The 12735-nt window shown below is 51.1% G+C and overlaps 5 protein-coding genes across 5 annotated transcripts; 3 read left to right on the top strand and 2 right to left on the bottom strand.

The window, feature by feature from the left end:
* Window positions 1-581: 581 nt before the first annotated feature.
* On the bottom strand, window positions 582-1427 carry N7515_004506 (uncharacterized protein; the record flags this gene model as incomplete). Its single annotated transcript, XM_056665250.1, has 1 exon — window positions 582-1427. One exon carries the CDS (start codon window positions 1425-1427, stop codon window positions 582-584), a length of 846 nt encoding a protein of 281 aa, XP_056522200.1.
* A 2024-nt stretch (window positions 1428-3451) lies between these two features.
* On the top strand, window positions 3452-4951 carry gel6 (putative 1,3-beta-glucanosyltransferase; the record flags this gene model as incomplete). Its single annotated transcript, XM_056665249.1, has 4 exons — window positions 3452-3590; window positions 3643-3804; window positions 3859-3908; window positions 3959-4951. 4 exons carry the CDS (start codon window positions 3452-3454, stop codon window positions 4949-4951), a joined length of 1344 nt encoding a protein of 447 aa, XP_056522199.1.
* Window positions 4952-5214: 263 nt separating this feature from the next.
* N7515_004504 (protein kinase domain-containing protein) lies at window positions 5215-7335 on the bottom strand (the record flags this gene model as incomplete). Its single annotated transcript, XM_056665248.1, has 1 exon — window positions 5215-7335. One exon carries the CDS (start codon window positions 7333-7335, stop codon window positions 5215-5217), a length of 2121 nt encoding a protein of 706 aa, XP_056522198.1.
* Window positions 7336-10855: 3520 nt separating this feature from the next.
* N7515_004503 (uncharacterized protein) lies at window positions 10856-11670 on the top strand (the record flags this gene model as incomplete). The annotated part of the gene is made up of 2 exons (XM_056665247.1): window positions 10856-11228; window positions 11312-11670. 2 exons carry the CDS (start codon window positions 10856-10858, stop codon window positions 11668-11670), a joined length of 732 nt encoding a protein of 243 aa, XP_056522197.1.
* A 475-nt stretch (window positions 11671-12145) lies between these two features.
* On the top strand, window positions 12146-12649 carry N7515_004502 (uncharacterized protein; the record flags this gene model as incomplete). The annotated part of the gene is made up of 3 exons (XM_056665246.1): window positions 12146-12172; window positions 12228-12308; window positions 12368-12649. The coding sequence occupies 3 exons, from the start codon at window positions 12146-12148 to the stop codon at window positions 12647-12649; spliced, it is 390 nt and encodes a 129-aa protein (XP_056522196.1).
* Window positions 12650-12735: the final 86 nt, after the last annotated feature.

The following is a 12735-nucleotide window of genomic DNA, read 5'->3' as shown; positions in this document are numbered from 1 at the left end:
TGCCACGAATCGATGAGACTACAGTGTGAGAGTGGATATTGTAGCTTACTTCGATATCGCTTAATATACGCACAGTCCTCAACCATGATATGGAGATTGTTGATGTCACAGATAAAATGTTCGATCCAGAAGTATTAAGATTAAAATTTTATAGTGCGGAGTACTCCGTACTCCTTATGTACTAGCATAAATCCTAGCATAAATCACATAAATCACATTCCATCCGAGGATTTTCCTCTGATCTTGTTTGATCCATGGTTCTGTCGGATTGCATCATGACAGCTGACAGCGATCAGAAGACCCTTGCATATCGAGAAGCTGGTCTCGATCGCGTGGAGAGGCGCAGGGATGCCATGTGTCCAAATGACGGGAATTGACATCCGCAGATCCGGTAGGGTGACGGGCCCAATGCCCATTCAAAAAGATCCAAAGACAGCTTGTCTGAGATCTCGAGCGGTTGCTTCGATACAGAATTGCCAATTTGGCAAAAATGTCCCGGTCGGAGGAGTGGAATAAGTATCCGGTGGGAAGAGGGAGAAAATGCATATGGCAGCTTTTGACACCATAGCCATTACAATCACTCATGAAGTCAGCGACCGGCGTCGCGACTTGGTCGCAGTAGTGCAACCGGCAAGCGGCTCCGAGCAGTTCCACGCAAGTGAGGCGCGATATTTCTGCTCCTCCCGCGTAAGTCGCACCTGTTTCCGTGCGAAGCTAGACGGCTTGAGCGGGATCGTGCAGGAAGCGGAGCGATTAGCGTACGCAGGCATCGAAGCCTTGGCATGTGACTGATTGACCCGGCCCGCGTTATCAAGTGTAGCGCTGAGCTCGCAGCACTGGCGAACGAGCTCTTGCACGCCCTCCGTTAGGCGGGACGCGCGCTCCTCGATCTCCGGCCAGAACGCATCGCCCCAGAAGGGATCTTCACACACGGCTGTTTCGATGGCGTGCAACCAGCACTGGAAACCAGAGTGCGGACCTGCGAGCTGCGCGGCGACGGTGACGAATCGGATCGTCGGCTCGGAGTGTAGCACGTGCTCGACGATGCAGGCTGGACAGCGGGCGGTGAGGTACCAGTCGTGTTCTTCGGTGAGGATGCAGTTGAGCCAGGCGAAGGCGCTGCGAGCTTCGCCGCGGAAGGCGCGTTCGGGCTCGGCGCCTTTTTGACTGGGGAGGGTGCGGGCGGCAATTCGCTCGGCTTGGTGGTTGATGAGGAAGAGAGGGACGAGGAGGGTGTGGATGATGTCGCGATGCAGACGGAATGTCTCTTGTTCAGAGGGGGTGCAGGCGTGTCGGTGGCCGGCGCAGAAACTCGGTCGCTCCATACCACATTCCTGGCGGCGTAATTGTTCGCGCATTAGCCGAAAGGCTTCATTGCGCTCCAGCTCGACCAGTTCGAACTGAGAGATGTGAAACGGGGAGGCCATTTTGAAATATGTGTGTTTATATTGTATTGGTTTTGTGGCGAGGGCTGTGGATCGATGCAATCCGATCTGATAGTATACGGAGTATATGGCCTAAAGCACCATTTCGAACAGTCGAAGATATACCCAATTCACAGGTTTGAGGCAAGGTTGAAGTTCATTGAATATGTAGAAGCTTGAAGGGTCCGTTGGGGGGAAAAGCCAGAGCTATCGCCGGATGCGGGCTAGATAATATACGTGCTCTTCCCCCCCCCCCTTTGCGGAAACGTCATGACCCCCCTGGGTCAGGTAGTTTGGGTGGCAGTCAAGGGTAGAGCCCAGACGATCCTAATGGAGGGATCCACTAGCTGACGAACACTTCTGCGAATGATGATTTTCATTGGTGCACTGACCGGAATGGGGTGGAGGAGTGGAGATTGGATGGAACGTCTGGACTGTTGCACTCTCCCGCGAAAAATGAAGATGTTTACTCCGTAGACCTTGGAACATTTGTTGGTATTTGACCTGACTGTTGGATATCAGATTATAAGAAGGTCGTTGACCACTGTATTTCTACTCTACTTACATTCCAAAAATCCCTCTCAAAACACTGTTCTATGATCATATCCCCCCAAACAAACTAACCTCCTATCTCGCAAGGGCCCCGTTCTAGCCCTCCATGGCCACCGTGGAAAACCGCCCGGTGGGGTCCCATGGCTGTCTCGTGGGCGAATTCTAAAAGAGTTGATCGCATGGCGTCGCTAGCGTTGATAGGACTTAATGATATGCAGGTTTATGGGTTCTGTCAACCTTGTTTTCTTTAATAAAGCTATCTGGTAGCTGCCCAACGCATCTCGTGTAGACCTCGTGAACAGACGCATGCGGGGGTCCAGGGTTGACTATCTCGCTCGTAGAAAATTCCAACAATCTACGGAGTAAATTTTCAGATAACCTGCCGATCGATCCTGCGGGTGCCAGGTTGGAGGGTAGGACTATCTTTCCTCGCCCAGTGAAAGTGGATAAAGGTGGTATCTAGATCCAGAACAGCAGTGATTGACGGATTTTAAGATGAGGAGATTGCGATGTTTTGCTTGTCTGGCATGATGGACAGTGTTGCTGGGAAAAGGGATTCGAGGTTAGTATCTTGACATTGTACACAACTATATTAAGGATATGTCTCAAGCCTCAAACAATAATAGAGTGGTGGTAGCAGCAATAATAGTAGGACTGCGGAGTACAATAAAGGGAGTGGAACTCTCGGAGTCTCGGTAGAGTCCGGGCAGAGTTCAGGGGAATACGGTGGGAGTCGGGTGATGTGGGAGAATGTGCCAGATCAATAACAGTCAATAGGATCTCTTGAGTAGTAGAACTATTTGTACCTGTACTTGTGATATACACCGTTCTATCATTGTACCACGTATATCTCATACAGAATAGTCAATGTCGATGTCTTCTAGAAGTCCATGTGGGTGGTATCTCTGCGACCTGATTGGAGACTAGGGTTGGGCCCCGACGCCCGTTCCAAGATTCCCCATGGGACATTCAAACAATCCAAACAGTCCAAACAATTAACAACAAACAACACTCCTGGCAACCAAACATCTTGTACAAACAATTCAATGTACACAAAGACAAACCTGTTCATAGCTCGTTGAATTAAGATTATAGCCTCTGATTATACTGATTATAGTAACATTATACTCCAGCAATATGCTAATCAAACATCCCCTGGCATGCGCCAAATGGGAGGAAATTGAGGAATGAAGCACGCTAGTTGGGATGTTTTACCCTGCAGAAAATTTGGTTGCTACAGTGCCAAATCAAGGAACCAGCTTTAATTTCTTTCATTTGGTCTTCTTCTCTGACTTTCTTGTTTTTTTCTGTCTTTCTTGTTGGCATTGGAACTCTCCGTTCGCACTTGCCCTCACTCGCTTTTGGCAAGAACGACTGTCACTTATATCTATCTCACATACCAGGGATCTTCTCATCTCTCAGATCCATTGCTATTCCGCAAATCCTCTATCGTACTCTGTTATTGTCACTTAATCATGTTGTCCTCCTTGGCACTGTCCGCACTGCCGTTGCTGCTCGCTGGCCTACAAGCCACCGCGGTAGGCGCCGTTCCCACCATTTCAGCGGTCGGCTCCAAGTTCTTCTACGAGAACGGCACCCAGTACTATATCAAGGGTAATTCCTACTGATCGTTGCCTACTCTGAGAGTCTTGACTAACATCCATAGGCATTGCTTATCAGCTTACCCCAAGCGACCCACTTGTTGACACTGCCCAATGTAAACGCGATGTCGCGCGCATGGCCGAACTGGGCACCAACGCGATCCGTGTGTACCACGTCGATCCCGAGGCTGATCACAAGGGTTGTATGTCCGCCCTGGCCGATGCAGGTATGGTTCATCCAATTGTTCATCTTGACGTGTCAATGCTGATTCACAGTTTAGGAATCTATCTGTTCGTCGATTTGGACACTTTCAATACGCAGATTGAACAGGCAGGTCCACTTTTCTTTCCCCACGCTGATCATCTACTAACGATCCCCAGACTGGCCCACACTGGAATGAGACGCAGTTCCATGCCTTCACAAAGGTCCTGGACGAGTTCCAAAAGTTCGACAACACTGCTGGTGTCTTTGTCGGAAATGAGGTTCTGACCACCGCCGAGGGTTCGGCCGCTGCCCCCTACGTTCTCGCCGCCGCTCGCGACGTCAAGGCGTACCGTGACAAGAAGAAGTATCGCAAGATTCCCGTCGGTTACTCCGCGGCTGATATCCCCGAACAACGGCCCATGCTGCAGAACTACATGGCCTGTTCGAAGAATGAATCTGAGCGCTTGGACTTCTACTCCCTTAACGCATATGAGTGGTGCGGTTCGTCCAGCTATACCCAATCGGGATACAATATTCTGCAGAAGAACGCTACGGACTACCCCATTCCCATCTTCTTTTCTGAAACGGGCTGCAACACTCCTAAGCCCCGCACCTTTGAGGATCAGAGCGCCATCTTCGGTAAGAACATGGCCGACACGTGGTCCGGATCCATCATCTATGAATGGATCGAGGAGACAAATAACTACGGTTTGATCAGCTATGGAGCTTCTGTCGACCCCGCCACCGCGACAGCCAGCGCCATCGAGGACGGCTTCACGCGCAAGGGCACACCGACCCCTGTCTCACCCGATTTCCAGAACCTAAAGTCTCAGTGGGCTACCCTACACCCCACTGGCGTCGCCCTCTCCGCCTATACCAAAGGCATTTCTCTCGTCACCGCCATCGAGTGCCCTTCATCCACCTCTGGTGGCTGGGCCATTGACCCCAGCTCGCCGCTCCCTACTTTGGGCCAGACGTACAAGAAGAACTCCAACACCGCGTCCGCCACCGGCAAGGACGGCAAGCCGACTGCCACTGGAACTGCGTCTGCTTCAGCTACCGAGGGTGCTGCTTATGCCGTGACCGTGGGCTCGCCTGTCACCGAGCGTCTGCTTGCCGGATCATTGGTGTTGTCTGGTCTCGTCGGTGTCGTCGCTTTCTGGCTGTGATAGCATTTCTGCAACATCCAGACGGACCAGACCTCGGAAGTTTCCAGCCTGAGAATTGTATTAATATGCATACAGATTAGGATAGACCAGTTCGACTGAATCACTGCATTACTGCATCATATGTTGGAGTCGGCGTGCTGTGTCTGCATACAGGTTATGTTACCCTAAGTCTGTCTTTCAAAAACAAGGTGTACACAAGAAATAAATCATTCATTAATCACGCAGACTGCGGCATTAGATCATTATCGTATAGTTCTAAACTTCTACTTATTAAGTGTCAGCCCTTCCATCCCAATGTTCATATCCAAGTCTGGCAAATACAGCTGAGGCGAAACCTGCTCAACCCGTATCTCAGGGTGATATTCAAACTCCGAACCTTCATCTTCTTCCTCCTCAACATCGCTCTCACTACTCGCATCCGGAAACCCAAAATCAAACTCCGAAGCAGACTCCGACGGAACAACCGGAACAGCCCTCACCTCAGCCCTCTCCATCTCCCCATCCATCCCCTTCCCCTCCATCATCATCTCCTCCACCACCCCACAATGCAACAACCCTTCACCTCCACCCCCACCCTCCCCCCTCAAAATCGCCTCCCCAAACAACCTCCTCACCCTCCTAGCGCCCGGCCTCTTCCCCACCTCCCCATCCAACATAGCCCGCACAACGATCAATATCCGCGGCACAGCCCAGAAAGCCCACTCAGACCTTCGATCCCGTCGACACCGCTTCAGCGCATCCCCCTCCAACAGCGCAATCCATGATTGCACTTGCACTGAATTCCGCGCGAGATGGAAGGATGCATCTGCTATCCCGCCGCCGCGGCCGGCGGAGCGGTTCCGGGCGCTGCGGTGGGCGCTGAAGGATGTTAGGGTTCTTTTGTGCAGGGTTGTCAGGATGTCGAGGGTTATTGCGGCTAGGGAGAAGATGTCGGAGGGGAAGGTGGTTTTGTTTGTTGTTGGTGAGGGAGAGGGGGATTTTGATTGGGGTATATGGGGTTGTAAGGAGGTTGATGAGGTGGACGACATTATTGATGGGGTTCTTTTCGTGCTTCGGGCCCAGAGCGTCGAGAGACGGTGTTGCTTCTGGGTTGGTGTATTTGTGGTTGTGTTTGTTGGGTGTTGGTATATGGATGATGCAGCTGACGAGGCACCGGAAGATGAAGATGAAGAGGAGCAGGCGAAGGAGAAGCGTGAGGGGGAATTTGGGAGACCGACGCGGATGACTGTTCCCTTTGAGCTGGCTGAGTCTGGTCTCGGAGATGAAAGTGGGCTTTCGTTTACCGGCGCCAGCGCTATATGTCCCGGTCTTTGTCTGCGCTTTGTACGACCTCCTGAGGGGAGGAGTGTCTGCACTTGCACTGGCTGCTGTGGTTTTGGCTGGACGGTTTGCGGTAAGAGACGGGTCCAGCGCTCTGGCGCAGAGTAGTTGTATGCCTCGAGGTCGTTGACGTGTGGCGGTGTCAGGAGTGAGTCGAGAGCTTGGAACTGACCGAGACAGATGTGGAAGGTTGCATCGATGAAGATGTTAGATGGGCGGATTGCACCGTGGGCATAGCCGCGCGAGTGCAGCCAGGAGACTGCGGATGCGAGACAGTGTGGCCAGGTAATCAGGATTTGGCGACGGTGCTCTTTGGCAAGTCGTTTGAAGGAGATCGGTTCGTCGGTTAGGAAACTGTGCAGGTTGCGATCTGCTGCTGCTCCGGTGAAGAGCACGGCGACGTTGTCGTCTTTCAGATACGAGGCGTAGACGGAGACGATATGTTCGTGGGATAGCCTTCTCAGCTGACGGATTTCAGTGAGGACCTCGTCAGAAGAGAAGAAATGTGGCGCGCCGCCAACTTTGACTTGCGTGCGCATGTAGACTCGACAGACTGAACCGGCGAGAATCACTTTATCGACTGTCTCGTCTCGGCCGTGGAGTCCGCCGCTGGTGCTGCTTCGCACTACCTCGACGGGGACACCTTCGTTCTCGGTGTAGACGACGTGTTCTCCCTCGCCAATGCCACGGACCAGAAACCGCCATTGCATGTGGAAGAAGCGCGTGTCGAGGGCGATGTCCTCCTCCCCATCCGGGGAAAGACACAATAGATCCACGCTGTGCTCGGCGATCGGTAGATCGTCATCGTCGCAGGATTGATCGACTAGCGCAAAGATCCGATCGGGGATACCGATAGCATCGAGAATCAAGAAGACACGTCCGGCCTTGGTGAGGATCCATTCCATGTATGTTTCGCTCGTCAGGCCTTCGCCCCAGTCGGGCAATTCGAACAATCGCGGGATATTTTCTTGTCGCAGACGGCTGACGATGTATTTTGCGTTGAGAGTGGCTTTGATGCGCTCTTCTGGCCACCATAGTGAGGTGTATTCTTGAACATGGGACATACTGACATGGTCTGGAGAGAGAGCTGGGGATAATGGATTTGGAGAGAGTGGGCATTTTCAATATCACGTAGTAAGCACAGATATCTAGAACAATGCGCTAGTAGCGGTTATCAAAGGTATTGTCTCCACCCGGACTCCGGAGAAAAAGCATATCAATTGGATTGAGTGGATTTCAGAGTCGTTGACTGGTTGACAAGATGCTTATCATGATCTCCGCAAGGGACGGGCAGCCAAATCAATAGTTTGGACTTGATAGTGTCCTGTGCGTCCTTGGTACTAGTACCCCCCTATGTCATATGTAGACTGTTTTAACTATTGTTAAGAATGATACTGAATTATGCTATTCCCATGTGAATGTCTGTTGCCAATAAATCATTTCAACCTACTACACAGTAAGCACCACCCGCGCCCCATCCCGAAGCCTTCGGACGAGACCGGAGAACTTGAACTTATTTCACTCAGCGACATAAGCAACATGGACGTTATCCACTGAGTCTAGGATGACCCCTGGGATACAGCGGGAAAGCACTGCTGGCAGGGATAGTCTTACCAACGCCATGGCGTTCCCCATCGTTTCATCCTTTATTCATATAGCAAGTGCGCTCTACCGTGAAGACGATAACCAGCGACATTCCGTTTCCACTGATTGCATTTGGTAGGTACGACACATGTCCACCCTGACTTTTAGAAGTATTTGTCCGGCCTGCCATCGGAAATCCCTTCAAATGGCCTACTACTGATTATGAGCATGGTTCGAATTTATCTTCCACAGGACCCAACTCCCGGCTAAATCACCCAACACTCTAAGCGTGTACCTGTTATCACCTATATACAATAAGTCAACAGGACATGGATGTGTACAGTACCTTTCGAACGAAATATCAACAAAAATCTTCTGTCCCGTTGTCAACCCTTCCCGCCAACTGGTCAAGGCTCAGGTCCAGTCAACTGCCAAGCCTCCCACTAAATGCCAAGCCTCCGCCAACTGGCAAGCAATCCGTCAACTTGCCAGGCTATAGAGCGGCATCTGTTGGTTCCATTTGACGCTACTTCTTACTGCGAATGATAACTACAGGTCAATTCTGTCGTTACCACCTGGGTAGCATAGCTCCCAGCCTGGCCACGGTTGCCGTTGATTCCAGCTCTGCCGATCTAAGGCCGCATCGAGCGGTTGGGAGTCGTATTGTTAGTGATGATGTCGGCATTTATCGGCTGACTTGATTCGTCCGAGCATGCTGCATTGATGTCACGGGTATTCTGTCCTTTTCATGGGACTGGTGGCAGATCGCTGCTGAAACTAGTATCTACTATCTAGTGTGTTGGATTGCTTGTCTTGAATTTCAACTAGTATCACAGCTATGGAGATTTCTTTCATCTAGTTACACAGTCTCTTCGGAACATTCTGATGCCGTTCCGCGGCCCGCCGTATGGATGGTCATGGAGCAGGCCTGATCACATAACCTGCCTGGGCAAGGAGCGATCTCACTTCACCAAAATCACTGCTGTAGAGCGTCCTCCTTACACCAAGGCTTGAAATGGGAAGGAATCAAGAATGCTTGCGCAAGGCCGCAAGCTCTCTGCGATTCTATACCATGCATTGCTGCATCAATTTCGGGTTGAAGCGACGTGTATTGCGCGCTTGGGTCAGGCCCACAACTAACTCGAAGTCATGGAGTGTCATCTCCCCGTTACGCGATCAGGGGGGGTGTCGTGCTTTCTCGCGTCTAGAAGCCGTATCGGAATTGACCGCATGGTTCGAATTGCGCAGACCCCCGAACGAAGAATGCGGGTCGAGTGAAGAAGCCACGCCCATTTGGCTGGCGCTGGCAGAGACTTGCATGAGTCTCGTACTCACAGTAATCGCTCAGTGCCCTAATTGTGAATATAAATATTAGTATGTAGACATCGCTGGTAATGGGCCCGACATACCTCTGAACTCGGTCATGACACCACCATTTGGCGATGTACTGCGCAGAGATCACGCAGTCGTTAGAGGTACACTGCCGACATAATGTGAATCTCCCTCGACAACCAGACAGCATGGGGCCACTCTTTTCACATATTCAATGAATTCTAATGGCCACAGAGATGTAAAGCGAGCTCCGTTCCTCGTGGATCGTCCGAAAGGAAACTAGTATGCCTCCTCAGTCTCCGTGTCGTCTGCGGTCGTCAGTACCAACTTTCGCCATGGGGATGATCCGCAGACTTTAAAAAATCGACGATCTGTGATCTCAGAGAAGATCAACGCAGAACTTACTCCGTATTGTTCACAAAGGGAACGATTTGATTGAAGGAAGAGGCAAAGATGTGCCTCAATTCCCTGTTTCGTCGCCAGCGGCAGTATTCGTATGATGCTAATGAAGTGACCGCGAACAGAATCGACCTCGCAGGTTCCAAAACACTGTTGAGCCTCTCAAGCACGGAGTCGTCTGCGCAAGGCAGTTTTGTCTACGACACTGTCAAAAGAAGGAAAGAGATGAAAAGGATGGTGGGATCCTTACCAAAAGAGAGTAGAGACGAGGGGTCAAGCCCCCCTCGAGGCAGCCGAGGGGAGGACTCGCTTGGGGTCCTTGATTTTCTACTCGGACCTCATGAGGCGCCTCATCGACCGATCGCTCTGGTAGACAGAGACACGGTGATACCATAGGTGTTCTTGACGAAGTCGATGAGCAGATGGTCACATGAACTGGTCGTTTCTGTCCATAACGGCGCGCACGACCACGGACCTATTGCCTGTGTCATGCCGGAATCGTATTCGTAGCGGGTAGAGGCAACCGCACATCAGCGGGACCAATCAGGAACCTCGTTATGCCAGGTATATTGATTCGTCCGGGGCCCCGGGGGTGAAGGTTGATGGGGGTCGAGTGAGAAAGGGGAAGATGGAGAGGGAGAGAGGGCTCGAACTAATCACGCGAGCGAAATAATAAATACTTCCATTTGAAGTTTACGGTATTTTCAAAGCGAAACGATTTGCCTCACGCATGTGACCATGAATATGGCTAATTGGCTCTTGCTAAGGTAAAAACGCGTCTGGTCTGATCAGATTGACAAAAATGGCAAGAGTAAAGCGACACATACCTGGATCCTTCTGCTTGTTCCATTTGACGCTACTGCCTTGCTACTTCCTCGTACTGCAAACGATACATTAATACAACTCCTCACTCTATGATTTCCCGAGATTGAATCTCATTGGGCAATGATCGTGCGCTACGAGGCTCTGCTAGACAAGGGTTCTTTCCACAGCCACTCAGGCCTGTTGCTTGCTGTTGGTTACCCCACACCGGGCACATATCCTGGGGGGCCAGGGGCTTGAGTCAGCCGAGTTTTCTTCGCAAGTACGAGGCTGAATCAGTCTGAGATCGCCATGGCTCCTGTCAGCATTGTGTCCTCCCCAGGTCAAACTCTCCTATTTCGCCAACCTTCCTTCTGCAATATACTGTCTACCGTCCTACCTCCGATTCTCAACAGGGCCTGAGCAGCGCTACTGACATACGTCCTTGATACTCCCACGCTATATGAAATGAGTGATTACAGCAGCCCGCCTGCTGGCTATGTCCTCCGGAGAAACGGCACCTGTACCGCGACCGAGAAGACATGCGACCACCCCTGGGGTCCTTGGTATAACTGTTGCCCGGAGGGCTCTTATTGCTCCGACGACCGAATGATCTGTTGCCAGACCAAGTCGGGGTGTTCGGCGGTCGTCAAGGAAGATCCGCACTGCGCAAACAATGCCACCTGGGATTTATACTACAACGGTGGTTCTTACTTCTGCTGTCTGAATGGGAAGCAAGGCTTTGTGGAAAAGTTCCCTGGGAATCGTGGAGATGGCATTGGGTGTGCTGACGGGGAACTGGATAATGCATCCCAAAGTTTACTGCAGGTTATCGCAACGGGTAAGCTCCGGGTTATAAAATGATTTACAGCCGTGTTTAAGTGGCAAGAATGGAGAGCTAACAGTCATACCCTCGTTATCAAGGCACTGGATCCGCCTCGCCAACGCCATCCGAAACGAACCCAGATATCCCGTCACCGACAGAGTCCGAGTCAAATTCCTCGTCTTCTAGCAATGTTGGTGCTATCGCCGGTGGTGTTGTTGGTGGCTGTGCTGGAGTTGTACTCATAACTGCACTGGTTTGGTTCATGATGCGGCGTCGAAAGAAGAAGGTCGCGTCTCTGACGAGTCCCAATGCGCTGACGAGTCCCAACGCGAGCACACCGGCGGAGGATTTCAAAGGTGGATATAGAGCGGAGCTTGATAATAATCCTGTCAGGGCGGAGCTATCCGGCAGTCCTAGTACAATGGCTCATGAGCTGCCTGTGAATACGAGCATATAACAAACAGTTGCGGTGAATACGGACCTTGATTACCTATTCAAGATGGGCCAGCTCACTGTGTCAACTAATACAGAAATATATCAAAAACTTAATTTGTCAGTTGAACACTGTCTCCGAGACTCCGTCAGTAAAGAGGGACAGTGGTTATCGAAGGTAATTTATTTCGAGCTCATCACCTGGGCCAGGGCCCCGGTCCAGGGGTTCGTTTGTGCATTTCAGGCCGACAATACTGGGTGGGTCTGTGGGGGGTGGGGATTGAAGAGGTGGATGTTGCCAAGAAGTTAGTATTTAGCTTGACCAATCGACCAAACCGGAAAATATATCTTCCTACGGAGTGCAGCGGCTGCGGCCCCACTCAACATCATCGCTGACCCGCTTCCTGTGAATACTTCAGAAGTTCAGAGAGTTCCTGCTTTGATGCAGTTCCTATTACAGGCTTGAAAAACCATCCTGAATCAAAGACTAGTCTCTCAATATGCAGACAGGAGGTCCAGACCCCGAAGTAAATCTTTCACAGTCCCTTCTTGGAAGCAATGACGTTAATAACATCCTCTCAGTCTTTGGCTAAAGCCGACGAACGTCTCCTCACTAAGTACGGAAAGCTGCCGCGTGGAAGTTTACTTGCTCAACATTCCAAGGTACCTAGGCTATAGTCTATTATTTAACGCTATGACACGCACTAACTAACAATCAGCAGCAACGGATGTACTTTGACTCTGGCGATTTCGCTCTTTCTGCTGCTCACCGCGAGACTGACAACGGGGCTATCCAAACCGGCCGAGCGCATCCTTATCGGGACAGCATCTCGCACCCTTATGCCTCTATCCCAGCCTCTAGTAACGTTAACAAGGATGCCAACCAGGATTCATATAGGAAGAGTTCCAGTCCCGAAAAGAGTCCTCTCCTTCACAGAACAGATATGAACGATGAACCCCCGCATGAGGAGAGGAAGGACGATCATGTCTCTCAAGATGCCTAAGACCAAATTGTCACGTTGAAATTAAACAAAACTGTTATGTCATTCAGCAAGGCAGCACGATCAGGACAATAGTTCAAATTGGAATA

Source organism: Penicillium bovifimosum, assembly GCF_028826915.1.
Source record: "Penicillium bovifimosum strain IBT 22155 chromosome Unknown utg000004l_segment0_segment0, whole genome shotgun sequence".
Taxonomy (NCBI): Eukaryota; Fungi; Ascomycota; class Eurotiomycetes; order Eurotiales; family Aspergillaceae; genus Penicillium; species Penicillium bovifimosum.
The sequence above is the reverse complement of the archived record's forward strand: the minus strand, read 5'-3'. Positions and strand labels throughout refer to the sequence as shown.